The sequence below is a fragment of the Callithrix jacchus genome, chromosome 10 (genome assembly GCF_049354715.1).
Source record: "Callithrix jacchus isolate 240 chromosome 10, calJac240_pri, whole genome shotgun sequence".
In the NCBI taxonomy this organism is placed as follows: domain Eukaryota; kingdom Metazoa; phylum Chordata; class Mammalia; order Primates; family Cebidae; genus Callithrix; species Callithrix jacchus.
The window spans coordinates 112,268,291-112,283,489 of record NC_133511.1 but is presented as its reverse complement, the minus strand read 5'-3'; the positions used below and the strand labels follow the sequence as shown (position 1 = coordinate 112,283,489).

The following is a 15,199-nucleotide window of genomic DNA, read 5'->3' as shown; positions in this document are numbered from 1 at the left end:
CTTCTTGGCATACGCCCTAAGGAACTGAAATCAGGGTCTCAAAGGCATATCGCACACCCACATTCACTGCAGCACTATTCACAATAGCCAGAAGATGAAATCAACCCAAGTATCCGTCAACGAATAAACGGAAGTAAACAAAAGGTGATACACACAAATGATGAAATAGCATTCAGTCTTTAAAAAGAAGGAAATTCTGTCACATGCTACAACAAGGATGAATCTTAAAACACTGCATTAAGTGAACTTAGCCCATCACAAAAAGACAAATACTGTACGATTCCACTTACATGAGATATCTAAAGTCATCAAACTCACAGAAACAGAAAGTAGTACTGTGGTCGCCAGGGGTGAAGGGAAGGGAGAAGTGGAGGCTTGTTCAGTGGGTAGAGAGTTTTATAAGAAAAAGGTTCTGGTTTTTTCTAGAGATGTGTTGCACAACAACGTGAAGATGTTAACATTACTAAACTGTACGCTTAAAAATGGTTAAGACAATACGTGTTGTTACGTGTTTTCTACCATGTTTTTTTTTTTTTTTTTTTTAAATGAGATGGAGGCTTGCTCTGTTGCCCAGGCTGGAGTGCAGTGGCACAATCTAAGGTCACTGCAACCTCTGCCTCCTGGGTTCTGTGTCTTTAAAAAAAAAAAAGCATCTCTAACAAGTAATACTGCTTAAAAAAAAAAAAAAAGCGTGGGCTCGGTGCAGTGGCTCATGCCTATAATACCAGCACTTTGGGAGGCCAAGTCAGGAGGATCACTTGAGGTTAGGAGTTCAAGACCAGCCTGGCCAACAGGGTAAAACTTGGTCTCTACTAAAAATACAAAAATTAGCTGGGCATGGTGGTGTGTGCCTGGAATCCCAGCTACTTAGGAGGTTAAGGCAGGATAATTGTTTGAACCTGGGGGGCAGAGGTTGCAGTGAGCCGAGATCGTGCCACTGTCCTCCGGCCTGGGCAACAAGAGCGAAACTCCATCTCAAAAAAAAAAAAAAAAGACACAGGATCTCACTCTGTCACCCTGGCTGGAAAGCAGTGTTGTGATCATGATTCACTGTAACCTTTAACTCCTGGGCTCAAATGATCCTCTCACTTTAGCCTTCCAAGTAGCTGGGACTATAGGTACATGCCACTGTACACCGCTAATTTCAAAAATTTTTTTTAGAGACAGGGTCTCACTTTGTTGCCCAGGCTGATCTGGAACTCCTTGCTTCAAGTCATCCCCCCACTTTGTCCTCTCGAAAAAGTGTTGAGATTACAGGCGTGAGCCACCATGGCCAGCAAAGGGATATAACTGTAAAGATAAAAACATGAGGGGAAAAAATTTTAATGAAAAAATTAAATTTAAGTAATAAGTCGGGTGCGGTGGCTCACACCTGTAATCCCAGCACTTTGGGAGTCCGAGGCAGGTGGATCACGAGGTCAAGAGTTCAAGGTCAGTCTGGTCAACACACTGAAACCCCAATCTACTAAAAATACAAAAATTAGCTGGGTGTGGTGGCGGGCGCCTGTAATCCCAGCTACTCGGGAGGCTGAGGCAGGAGAACTACTTGAACCCGGGAGGCAGAGGTCGCAGTGAGTGGACACTGCCACTGAACTCTAGCCTGAGTGACAGAGCGAAACTCTGTCTCAAAAAAAAGAAACATAAATAATGAATAAAAAAAAGGCCAGGCACTGCAGCGCATGTCTGTAATCTTAGCACTTTGGAAGGCTGAGGCAGGAGGACTGTTTGAGCTGGGAGTTCAAGGCTGCAGAGAGCTATGATCGTAGCACAGCACTCCAGCCTGGGCAACAGGGCAAGACCTTATCCTTAAAAACCCAAAATAAATCAAATAGAGATAAAAGAGATGGGGTCTTGCTCTGTTGCCCAGGCTGGAATGCAGTGACTATTCACAAGCTTACTGTAGCCTCACACTCCTGGCCGTAAGCAATATTCCCACCTAAGCCTCCTGAGCAGCTGGTACTACAGGTGTGTGCCACCACACTCAGCTCTAAAAACAAGCAGATTTTTAATTTATTTATTTTAAGACCAGGTTATGCGACTGGCTAATATTTGTATTTTTTGGTAGAGATACGGTTTTACTATTTTGCCAAGCCTGGTCTCTAACTCCTGGGCTCAACTGATCCACCCACCTGAGCCTCCCAAAGCGCTGAGCCACTGTGCCCAGCCAACAAGCAAGTTTTAAAAACAAATGAGTTCCTAGGCATGCACCCGAAATAACTAAAAACAAATCTTCAAACCAAAAGGTGTACACAAATGTTCACAGCAGTTCTATTCATAATAGCAAAAGGCAAAAGAAGCCAAACGTCCATCAACAGAGGAATGGATAAATAAAATGTGGTATATCCATACAATGGAATTTTATTCAGTTATAAAAAGGAATAAAGTACCGATACATGCTCTAACATGATGAACCCTGAGGACATTACGCTAAGTGAAAAAAACCCAAATACAAAAGGGCAATTATTATGATTCCACTTATAAGAGGTACCTAGCATAGTCAAATTCATATAGATAGAAAGCAGATTAGTGGTTATCAGGGGCTGGGAAGAGAGGTAATAAAGAGGGTGCGTGCGTGTGTGTGTGTGTGTGTGTGTGTGTGTCTCTTATTTCCTTCAGTTCTGCTCTAATAAAGAGATTTTGTTGAATGGGTCCAGAGTTTCTGCTTGAAATGATGAAAAAGTTCTGGTGATGGAAGTGGTGGCGGTTGCACAACAATGTAAATGTATGCAATTCCACTGAACTGGACACTTTATTTTATTTTATTTTATTTTGAGATGGAGTCTCGCTCTGTCGCCAGGCTGGAGTGCAATGGTGCAATCTCGGCTCACTACAACCTCCACCTCCAGGCTTCAAGTGGTTCTTCTGCCTCAGCTTCTCCAGTAGCTGGGATTACAGGCTTGTGGCACCACACTCAGCTAATTTTTGAATTTTTAGTAGAGACAGGGGTTTCACCATGTTGGCCAGGATAGTCTCCATCTCTTGACCTGGTAATCTGCCTGCTCGGCCTCCCAAAGTGCTGGGATTATAGGCGTGAGCCACGGTGCCCGGCCTGAACAGTACATTTTAAAACGGTTAAAATGACTTACGTTATATATAATTTACTACAATAAAAATGCAGCAAAGGCTGGGCATGGTGGCTCACACCTGTAATCCCAGCACTTTGGGAGGCCAAGGTAAGCAGATTACTTGAGACCAGGAGTTCGAGACCAGCCTGGCCAACATGGTGAAACTCCCTCTCTACCAAAATTATAAAAATTAGCTGGGTGTGGTGGTGGACACCTGTAATCCCAGCTACTAGGGAGGCTGAGGCAGGAGAAATGTCTGAACCCAGGAGGCGGAGGCTGCAGCGAGTCGAGATCGTGCCACTTCACTCCAGCCTGGCCAACAGAGCAAGACTCCGTTTAAAAAAAAAAAGGCAGCAAAAATCATACTTGATGAAATACAAAAACCTTCCACGATCAAGAACAAGACAAAGATGTCTGCTATAGCTACTGTTTACCAACATACTAGAGGCCTTTACTGATGGAATAAGCAGGGGAAAAATATAGGAATGGTAAAAGAAGAAATCAAACACTCCTTATTTGTAGATGACAAGATTGTGTAGAAACAAAATTAATCAATAAATGTGGATTTCTGCTTTCCATCAGGATAGAGTAACAGAAAGCAAATATATCTTTCCACCTTAAGAAACTAGCAAACTGGCGGCCAGGCGCGGTGGCTCAAGCCTGTAATCCTAGCACTTTGGGAGGCCGAGGCTGGTGGATCACGAGGTCAAGAGATCGAGACCATCCTGGTCAACATGGTGAAACCCCGTCTCTACTAAAAATACAAAAAATTAGCTGGGCATGGTGGTGCGTGCCTGTAATCCCAGCTACTCAGGAGGCTGAGGCAGGAGAATTGCCTGAACCCAGGAGGCGGAGGTTGCGGTGAGCCGAGATCGCGCCATTGCACTCCAGCCTGGGGGGTAACAAGAGCGAAACTCTGTGTCAAAAAAAAAAGATATTGAGATGTGGGGATTACCGTGGGTTATTTGGGAGGTCCTGATAGAATCAAAAGGGTCCTTATAGGAGGAACACGGGAGTCAGAGTCAGAAGAGAAAGCAACGTGATGATGGAAGCAGCAACTGGAATGAATCACTGTGAAGATAAGAAGAGCACAGACCATGGAATTTAGACACCCACCAGAAGCTGGAAAAAGAAACAAATTCTCCCCTCAGAACTTCTGTTAGGAACCAGCCCTTGCATCATCTCTACCTTAGTCAACTGCAACTGATTTTAGACTCTGACCTACAGAACTACAAGAGAGCACATGTGTTGTTTTAAGCAATTAACTGTGTGGTAATTTGCTATAGTGGCAATAGGAAACTAATACACTAAAAAACCTTAAAAACAAGCTCTGAAGGAATCCAATGGATTACAAGTAACTTAATTACATCCTAGAACAAAGCCCAACAATATTTTTAAAAAGTGCAGTGGCTCACGCCTGTAATCCCAGCACTCTGGGAGGCTGAGGCGGGTGGATCACCTGAAGTTGGGAGTTCAAGATCAGCCTGACCAACATGGTGAAACCCCGTCTCAAAAAAAAAAAAAATACAAAGCCAGCATGGTGGCGCATGCCTGTAGTCCCAGCTACCCAGGAGGCTGAGGAGAAGGACTGCTTGAGCCCAGGAGTTCGAGGCCATCATGCAATATGACCACACCTGTGATTAGCCACTGAACTCTAGCCTGGGCAACATAGTGAGACCTTGTCTCTTAAAAAAAAAAAAAAATTAAGTAATTAAATAAAAAATAATACAACAATGTTAAATTCACAATATCTAATATCCAATCAGAAAGTAGCTGGCATAGGCCAGGCACAGTGGCTCACACATGTAATCCTAGCACTTTGGGGGACCAAGGCGGGCGGATCACTAGAGGTCAGGAGTTTGAGACCAACCTGACCGACATGATGAAACCCTGTCTCTAGTAAAAATACAAAAATTAGCCAGGCGTGATGGCTGGCGCCTGTAATCCCACCTACTCAGGAGGTTGAGGCAAGAAAATCACTTCAACCCTGGAGGCGGAGGTTGCAGTGAGCTGACATCGTGCCACTGCACTCCAGCTTGGATGACAGAGTGAGACTCCATCTCAATAATAATAATAATGGTCTAAAAATTTCCAAATTTGCTGGTAACTATAAAATCCACAAATCAAAGAAGCTCAATGATCCCTTTTTTAAAGGCCACCAGAAGAAAAATCATGTAAAGAACATAAGGATGGTAGTTGACTTCTCGTCAGAAATTGCTTTTTTTTTTTAAATTGAGACAGGATCTTGCCCTGTCACCCAGGCTTGCCTAGCTCACTGAAGCCTTAGACTCCTGGGCTTAAGCAATCCTCCTACCTCAGCCTCCTGAGTAGCTACAACTACAAGTTCGAGCCACCCACTAATTTTTAAGATTTTTGTGTAGAGATGGGGTATTGCCGTGTTACCCAGGCTGGTCTTAAACCCCTGGCTTCAAGAGCTCCACCAGCCTCAGCCTCTCAAAATGCTGAGATTACAGGCATGAGTCACTGTGCCCAGCTAGAAATCACCTTTATTTTTATTTATTTATTTTGAGAGAGAGCCTTGCTCTGTCACCCAGGTTGGAGGGCAGTGATGTGATATTGGCTCACTGCAACCTCTGCCTCCCAGGTTCAAGCATGATTCTCACCTCAGCCTCCGAGTAGCTGGGATTACTGGTGAGCACCACTATGCCCAGCTAATTTTTGTATTTTCGGGAGAAGCAGGGTTTCACCACGTTGGCCAGGCTAGTCTCGAACTCCTGACCGCAAATGATCCACTTGACTTGGCCTCCCAAAGTGCTGGGATGACAAGCGTGAGCCACCGTGCCCTGCCTAAATCATCTTTAAAGTACTGAAGGAATAAAACTCTGAACCAATATATTGTATGTGATAAATAGATACGATTTTAATTTGTTAACTAAAAAATAAAGTTAAATAATTTTAAAAACCGTGAACCCAGAATTCTATACTTAGCAAAAACATCCTCCCTCAGATAAAGGCAAAATACTTTTGAAGACAAACAAAAGCAGAAACTATTCATCACCAATCTGCATTATAAGAAATATGAGAGGAATTTCTTCAGGCAAAAGGAAAATATTACCAAAAGGAAATCTGGATCACATAAAAGAATGAAAGCACTGGAAATGACAATATGTGGGTAAATATAAAAGCCTTTTCTCATTTAAAAAGTATCTTTAAAGCATTCCTACCCAGAATCCAGCCATTCCACTGCTAAGTATTTACCTAAGAAAAATAAAAACATATATCCACACAAATATTTGTACATGAATGTCCACAGCCACTTTGTTGCATTCAAAAACTAGAAAAAAATCCAAGTATCCTTCAACAGGTAAATGGACAAACTGTAGCATAACAGTACAAGGCAAGTGAGTGCAGTGGCTCATGCCTATAATCCCAGTACTTTGGGAGGCTGAGGCAGCAGGACTGCTTGAGGCCAGGAGTTTGAAACCAGCCTCTGCAGTACAGTGAGGCTGTCTGTATTAAAAAATGTTTAAATCAGCCAGGTATAATGGCCTATATGCATAGTTCCAGCTACTCAGGAGGCTGAGGTGGGAGAATCGCTTGAGCTGAGGTGGTTGAAGCTATGTTGAGCCATTATCATGTCTGGGTGACAGGGCAAGACGCTGTCTTTAAATAAATAAATAAATTTAGCTGGGCGCAGTGGCTCAAGCCTGTAATCTCAGCACTTTGGGAAGCTGAGGTAAGTAGATCACCTGAGAACGGGATTTTGAGACCAGCCTGTCCAACATAGTGAAATTCCATCTTTACTAAAAATACCAATAATTAGCTGGGCATGGTGGCAGACACCTGTATTCTCAGCTACTAGGGAGGCTGAGGCAGGAGAATCACTTGAACCTGGGAGGCAGAGGTTGCAGTGAGTGGAAGTTGAGCCATTGCACTCCAGCCTGGGCAACAAGAGTGAAACTCTATCTAAAAAAAAAATCAATCAATCAATCAATAAAGACATTTAAAAAAATAAACAATGAATTGGCCAGACACAGTAGCTCACGCCTGTAATCCCAGCACTTTGGGAGGCCAAGGTGAGCGGATCACCTGAGGTCAGGAGTTTGAGAGCAGCCTGGCCAACATGGTGAAACCCCAAAATTAGCTGGGCATGGTGGCAGGTGCCTGTAATCCCAGATATTCGAGGGGCTGAAGCAGGAGAATCACTTGAACCTGGGAGGCAGAGGTGGCAGTGAGCAGAGATCATGCCATTGCACTCCAGCCTGGACCGCAAGAGTGAAACTCGATCTCAAAACAAAACAAAACAAAAAAGTAGCTGGGTGTGGTGGTGCACACCTGTGGTCACGGCTCCTTGAGAAGCTGAGAGGATTACTTGAGTTTGGGAAGGGAGGCTGCAGTGAGCAGTAACTGCACCACTGTGCTCTAGCCTTGGTGACAGAGTGAGACCCTGTCTCCAAAAAAAAAAAAAAAAAAAGAAAATTACAAGACATTTGTAAATAGTTATCCTCTGGTACGATGTGATTAAAGTAGAATATTTGACGTAATAAGCAATCCACAACAGATTCTAGGATACTTATGTAATAATGGAAGTACAAGAATGGGTCTGTGTAATAGTGTACACATGCAGGCTGGGCAAGGTTGCTCACGCCTGTAATCTCAGCGTTTTGGGAGGCCGAGGCAGGCAGATCGCATGAGGTCAGGAGTTCAAGACCAGCTTGCCCAATATGGTAAAACCCTGTTTCTACTAAAAAGAGAAAAATTAGGTCAGGCATGGTGGCTCACACCTATAATCCCAGCACTTTGGGAGGCCGAGGTGGATCACCTGAGGCCAGGAGTTCAAGACCACCCTGGCCAACATGGTGAAACCCCATCTCTACTAAAAATATAAAATTAGGCGGGCGTGGTGGTGGGCGCCTGAAATTCCAGCTACTCGGGAGACTAAGAGAAGAGAATCACTTGAGCTCGGGAGGCAGAGGTTGCAGTGAGCCGAGATCATACCACTGCACTACAGCCTGGGCAATAAGTGAGACTCCATCTCAAAAAAAAAAAACACAGAAAACAAAAAAACCAAAAATTAGTTGGGCATGGTGGTACATGCCTGTAATCCCAGCTACTCAGGAGGTTGAGGCAGGAGAATTGCTTGAATCCAGGAGGCAGAGGTTGCAGTGAGGTGAGATCACACCATGGCACTCCAGCCTGGGTGACAGAGCAAGACTCAGTCTTGGAAAAAAAAATAGTGTACACATGCACAGAGGGATGTCAAAAATGGGAATTTGAGATCATATTTATTCTTTATATTTTCTCTGTATTTTTTGATCGTAAGAATACATTGCTTTGTTTTGTTTTTTTGAGAGACAGAGTCTCACTCTGTCAGCCAGGCTGGAATGCAGTGGCACCATCTTGGCTTACTGCAACCTCTCCCTCCCGGGTTCAAGCAATTCTCCTACCTCAGCTTCCTGAGTAACTGGGACTATAAGCATGCAGCACTAACTCCCAGCTAATTTTTGCATTTTTAGTAGAGAGAGGGTTTCACTGTATGTTTGTCACACTGGTCTTGAACTCGTGACCTCAGGTGATCTGCCCGCCTTGGCCTCCCAAAGTGCTGGAATTACAGGCATGACCCACACGCCTGGTTCCATACATTGTTTTTACAATAGGAATAAAATTAAGCTATGTTCATTGTGAAACTGTAATACATGTTCCCTTGCCAAGGCCCTGAAGAATGTAAAGGTCACATTACTAAAGAAGTGACAAAATGAGGCACTGTTGCTCCCGCAGTAACTGGTGTCAAATCAGCGTTCTGCTATCAGCAGCGGGGAGTAAAACCAGACAGTTCTCCAGACTGCCATACCCTTCCTCTGCTCCAGCCTAGCTCTCTGCAATGGCAAGTTACAAAGTTCAATGCCTAGACCAATCTCCATTACAGTGTAAAGAAAGTGACATGCATGTCATAAGGTGATGCAAACGAAACCAGTCTCAGTCTGGCACAAGTTCAAAGCACTTGCCATTACCCTGTTAGTTAGGAAGCTCTTCTCCTAGAATACCCTACACTGCTTCTTACCATCTCCAGGCTTAAGCTAAATTCCTCTATTCCCATGTCCTAGACTCCTGGAGAAAACAAGAAAACAAATTTCTTCCTGTCTCAGCTCTGGGTTCTGACTTCGACGTCAAGCTGCCTTATTGGTGGTCACCTGCCTCTTTAGCTGAGCAGGAAATCCCCCCACTCTGTCCATGGCACTTCTCTGGCTGCCTTTTTGGGAGCTTCTGACACTTATTCCTTGAACACCCATCTCACACCTTGAATTCCAGTCTCCCACACTTGTCTAACCTGTCCTTTTCTGGTAGGCTGCTCTCTAAATCCCTCTACTTAAGGGACCTCATCTGGGGTTCCCCCTCATCTCTACCTTTAAACCAGAGCTGGAAAAATAGTGGACTGAAGCAGAATTCTGCTGACATGTGTGTTTAATTTTATTCAGTCCCAACATTAAGAAGTTCCAGAGACCCGGCACAGTGGTTCAGGCCTGTAATCCCAAGCAATTTGGGAAGACAAGACAGAAGGATTGCTTGAGGCCAGGAGTCTGAGACCAGCCTGGGCAACATAGAGAGATCACATCTCTAAAATTTAGCCAGGCATGGTAGCATGTACCTATAGTCCAAGCTGCGTGGAAGGCTGAAGGTGGAGGACTGCTTGAGCCAGGGAGGTGGAGGCTGCAGTGAGCTAGGGCTGTGCCACTGCACTCCAGCCTGGGTGACACAATGAGACCCCCATCTCGAAAATAAAAATATAAAATAATGAAGTTCTCGAGACTGGTTATACAATTTACCTAATGCCATGAACTGTACACTTAAAAATGGTTACAAAAGTTATATGTGTTTTATCACTATTTTTAAAAAGTTTTAAATAGTTAAGGTGATAAATTTTATGCTATGTGTATTTTACAATTTTTTTTTAAACTCAAGATATTTGATATTTTTAAAATGAGGATTTGTGGCTTTGTTTGAAAAAAATCACATCTGATATCACAGGGCCTACATTTTTCCACAACTATCATCTCTAGTTTACCCCTGACCCCACCACCATACATTCTTCTTTTTTATTGATACGGAGTCTCGCACTGTTGCCCAGGCTGGAATGCAGTGGCGCAATCTCAGCTCACTGCAACCTCCACCTCCCAGGTTCAAGTGATTCTCCTGCCTCAGCCTCCTGAGAAGGTGAGATTACAGGTGCACACCACGAAACCCAGCTAATTTTTGTATTTTTAGTAGAGATGGGGTTTCACTATGTTGCCCAGACTGGTCTCGAACTCCTGATTTCATGATCCACCTGCCTCGGCCTCCCAAAGTGCTGGGATTATAGGTGTGAGCCAATAGACTACCTCTCTTCTTTTTTTTTTTTTCCCACTCTGCTTGGCTTCTGGAGCCATATAAGTTTGTGACTCCTACTCTAAACCCAGTGTCACTTTTCACAGCACAGCCCTCCAATGTCAGCCAACAGCTGGACTAGCTGGGGACATCCTAGAGGGAACGACACACTCACCCCTCAGTAATGGATGATAAATTCTAGCACAACAAAGACCATCCCTAAGAACTCTCTGCCAAACCTGACCCAATCACACTACATCTTTCCTTCTTTTCTCTCCATTTATCTAATGCTGCTCCTCCTCACTCGTCCATGAAGTCTTCTCTATTGACTCCAATTCTTCTTGCTTCCTTCACATTCTGTAGCACTTGGCATCTGTATTGTTAGTTACCTCCTATGTATACATCCCATCTGCTCAATTACACCTCAAGCCCCTCATTCATTCAGCAAATATAAAGCAGCTACTCTGGCCCAAACTTTGTTCCAGGCACTGGGAATAGAGTGGTGAACCAGAAAGGCAAAGTCCCTGCCATCAGTGGGCAAACACATACGAATAAGCATCAGATCTCAGACATTGATCAACACTTTGGGGAAAACATGAAGCAGATTAATGATACAGGGAATGACGGGGGTGGAGGAGTGGGATCTACGTTATGAGTAAGGACATCCAGAGAAAGCCTCTTTGAAGAGGTAGAATCAGCAGAGACCTGCATGACAAGACGCCAGCCACGAGAAGACCATGGGGAAAAGCACTCCAGTCAAAGGGAACAGCAATTGCACAGACCCGGTTTCAGGAATAGAAACAGCTGGTGTGGCTACAGTGTAGGAAGTGAGGTAAGACAGTGGTATAAGATGAGGTCAATATGGTAAGAAAGGGCTTCAGTTCTTATTCTCTTTTCTCTTTTTTTTTTTTTTTTTGAGACGGAGTCTCACTCTGTCGCCCAGTCTGGAGTGCAGTGGCATGATCTCAGCTCACTGCAACCTCCATCTCCTGGGTTCAAGAGATTCTCCTGCCTCAGCCTCCTGAGTAGCTGGGACTACAGGTGTGCGCCACCACACCCAGCTAATTTTTTGTGTTTTTAATAGAGACCAGGTTTCACTACTTTGGCCAGGATGGTCTCCATCTCCTAACCTCATGATCCACCCACCTCAGCCTCCCAAAGTGCTAGGATTATAGGAGTGAGCCAACACGCCCGGCCCAGAAGGGGCTTCAATTCTATGGATGATCAATAGTCTATACCTTTTAATATTGTAAGGGCAGACATTAGAAAAATATATGAGTATCATCACCATTTACGTATTTGAAAATGCCCACAGTTACTTTTGATCCCAGTTCTCTTCCTGACAATTACTAGATGACATCAGTATCCCTTTCATTCCTTCAACAAACACTCCTTATCTTTATTTTATTATAATTATTTTTTTTCAGATGAAGTTTTGCTCTTGTTGCCCAGGCTAGACTGCAATGGCAAGATCTCGGCTCACTGCAACCTCTGCCTCCTGGGTTCAAGCAATTCTCCTGCCTCAGCCTCTGGAGTAGCTGGGATTACAGGCGCCTGCCACTACGCCCAGCTAATTTTCATATTTTTAATAGAGATGGGGTTTCACCATGTTGGCCAGGCTGGTCTCAAACTCCAGAGCTCAGGTGATCCGCCTGCCTCAGCCTCCCAAAGTGCTGGGATAACAGGCGTGAGCCACTGCACCCGGCCAACAAACACGTCTTTAGCACTACCTGGCACAGGGAATTGCTCACCCCTTTGATGAAGGTGGGTTTGTCCTTGATGCCAAAATTCCAGAGCAAGATATCTCCCCCTTTGGAACCCACAGCCACGGTGCTGGGGTGAGTCGGGTGCCATGCCAAGGATGTAGCCCTCCTGTCAAAGGGGGCGGCTTTTTGTAATATCCGGTAAGAATCCAGAGTGTGCAAAAAGGACTGCTGGAGCCCCTGTCACAGAAAGAAATGAATTAGGTTGAATTAAAACTCAAGTCCTGGGTAAATGCCAATCTCTGCCTCCTTCATAGATGAGCCCCACAGCCAAGTCCTCTCACCAAAGGAAAGCTAACTGCCTGCCCTGTACATGAAAATATTTGCAATGTACACAAACTAATCATCTTGGAAAGCAACAGGGGCAGAGTACATTCCAGCTGGACCTTTACGACGTAAGACTTTCTTACCTGGCTGAGTGCCCAGTAGGCCAGTCACCAGTCTGGGTGATCGGACCACTCTGACAAGCTGGTGAACCAAGTCATCATCTAACTTGGGAGCATGCAATAGTAAAAATGCACATACAAATCCTTGAAGGCTTGAGGAAGAAAATGCCTTACCTGCTGGACAGATGGCCAGGAAGCTCTGCCCAGCTTATGCTGGTGGAGGGTCCTGACAATGCTGCGGCATGGTGGCAGGATCTGTGGGCCAGCCAGCCCCGCCCAGAGGCAGTCTGAGTCACATCTTCTGCTAGGACCTGCCAAGCAGAACAGACATATTTTCCTCTCCAATCTCACGAAAGGGTTTTCTGCTGAAATCCCCAAAAGGAAGCCTTGTTTCATTCAGCATGGCTAATCTCCATCTTATCACCTCCTAAGGCTTTTCCTTGTCTACGTGGTCTCACCCAGCACCAGAAATTAAAAAATTAGTGAGGATTTGGTCTCTCCCTCAATACACTCCCTCAAACAGTAAGTCTGAAGTGAAACTAAATAGATTGTGCAGGGTTCCTGAGACCCCAGTCACAGAAACACACAAGAATAAAGCACACTGAAGAACTCTTCCCAGTTTGGGCTGCAAAACTCGAGATGGGACTAAGTCACAATTTTATAAATCACATATAATGCATGATTAAAAAGATTTCAGGGCAGCATGGCAGAAGTCACTGTTTAGGAAAAGAAGGAATAGAAAAGCCTGGAAATGCTAAATAGGTTACTTCTGGGGAGGTAAATGAAATTAGAATAGGAATTAAAGCAACAGCGCCAGATCACCGAACTGTATTTGAGGACCCAATCTCTATAGGTCTGACCACTTAACAACCAATTCTTTTCTTCTCATAGACAAAAACCACTTAAAAAGCCCCGACTCCCGTCTTTTGAGTGTCTCGAAACTCCTTATAGCCCCAGGTTCAAGCCCCAGTAAACCTCAGAGAATGAGCTTTCTAAGGAGGGAAGAGACTGGGGGCTCTCACAGCTGACCACCTAGGACGCGCAGCTAACAAGCGTGACTATGAAATCCAGCACACACACAGCCAGGAAAGGTAGGATTCTCCGAAGCCGTCCTAACCGTGTAAGAACCCTGCTATAAACAAGGAACCTGACAAGTCCGTGTATCTGTTGTTACGGAGCTCATCTGCTTCCTGTCACCTAGCGGGACAGGTGTTGAAGCCTAAACTTTCTTGTGTCAAAGGACCTGCAGGTAGAATGCACAGCCCGAGGCATCCGTGACCTGGGCCGGCCTAGGGAGCCTCGGAGCACCCATCCCCCGCTGCAGCCTCCTGAGCGAGCACCCCAAAAGGCGGAAATATTCAAGCAGCAGGCACAGGCAGTACCGGAGCCCTTCGCACAGAGCTTCTTGGCCTCGGGCTCCAGCTCCCGGGGACTCCTGCTCCTCTTGCTCCTGGGGCGTAATACAATCTTGGAGGTCTTCTGGGTTTCTGGGCGTTTCTTGGGAGCCATCTCGTCCTCCGTGCGAGAGGGTACTGTGCTCTATGCGAAGATCATGGAGGGAGGATTGAGAGGCCTCTGGGGAGAAACAAGGCGGGGACTACAAAACTCTGGGGCCATAGGTAGCCGAGCTAAGCCGACTTCCCGCCAAACATGCCCAAGGCTTGTTCAAACCAGCTTGGAGCTCCGGCCCCACCCGTCTCGGGGATCCGCCCCTTCCTGGGAGGCGGGGGCGCGGGGAGAGGGCGAGGAAGAGGGGCGGGGTCAGCCCTCCCGGGAGGGGCAGGAACTGCGCCAGGATCTGTGCCAGCCCGGGTCAGCTGACCTGCCCGGAGCAAAGATGGCCCCCGGCTTTATTTATTTATTTATTTATTTATTTTATTTTAGCGATGGGATCTGGCTCTGTCGCCCAGCCTGGAGTGTAGTGGCTCGATCATAGCTCAGTGCAGACTCCGCCTCCTAGGCTCAACCGATCCTCCCACCTCAGCCTCCTAAGTAGACGGGACTACAGGCGTGTGCCACCGTGCCCGGCCCTGCAGTCATATTCTAGATCCTACAGTCCCATCCAATCCAAGCTGCTTCTCTGTGAAGGGAGAATGAGGAAGATTGATTGAAAATCCTTTACTTTTGCCTTTTTTTTTTTTCCTTTCTGGAGACAGGGTCTCTCTCTGTTACCCAGGCTGGAGTACAGTGATGCGATCACAGCTCACTGCAGCCTTGACCTCAAGCTTCACTGATGCTCCCACCTCAGCCTCCCACGTAACTGCAGACCTGTGTTTCCAAGCCTAATTTTTTTATTTTTATTTTTGTAGAAACAGAGTCTTGCTATGTTTCTCACGTTGGTCTGGACCTCCTGGGCTCAAGTGATCCTCTGGCCTCAGCCTCCCAAAGTGCTGGGATTACAGGCATGAGTCACCTTGTCTGGCCCTCAGTGCTTTTTTGTTTGTTTGGTGGTTGACTTGTTTTGTTTTGTTTCAAGAGTTTCTCTGTCACCCAAGCTGGAGTGCAGCGGCAGGATCTGGGCTCACTGCAGCCATGACCTCCTGGGCATTGATCCTTCCCATCTCAGCCTCCTAAGTAGCTAGGACTATAGGCACGCACCACCACACCCGGTTAATTTTTGCATTTTTTCTAGAGACAGGGTCTCCCTATGTTGCCTAGTCTG

The 15,199-nt window shown here is 45.6% G+C and overlaps 1 protein-coding gene across 4 annotated transcripts in view; it reads right to left on the bottom strand.

The window, feature by feature from the left end:
* DDB2 (damage specific DNA binding protein 2) overlaps positions 1–14,232 on the bottom strand; it is a 30,119-nt gene extending 15,887 nt beyond the window's left edge. For all 4 annotated transcript variants that reach the window (XM_002755229.7, XM_035262610.3, XM_017978081.4 and 1 more), the window contains exons 1-3: positions 13,920–14,232; positions 12,712–12,848; positions 12,140–12,331 (exon numbers count right to left, since the gene is read on the bottom strand). In XM_002755229.7, the coding sequence (XP_002755275.1) occupies positions 12,140–12,331; positions 12,712–12,848; positions 13,920–14,046 (456 nt within the window). In that variant the 5' untranslated portion in view covers positions 14,047–14,232. The remainder of the gene's footprint in view (positions 1–12,139; positions 12,332–12,711; positions 12,849–13,919) is intronic.
* Positions 14,233–15,199: the final 967 nt, after the last annotated feature.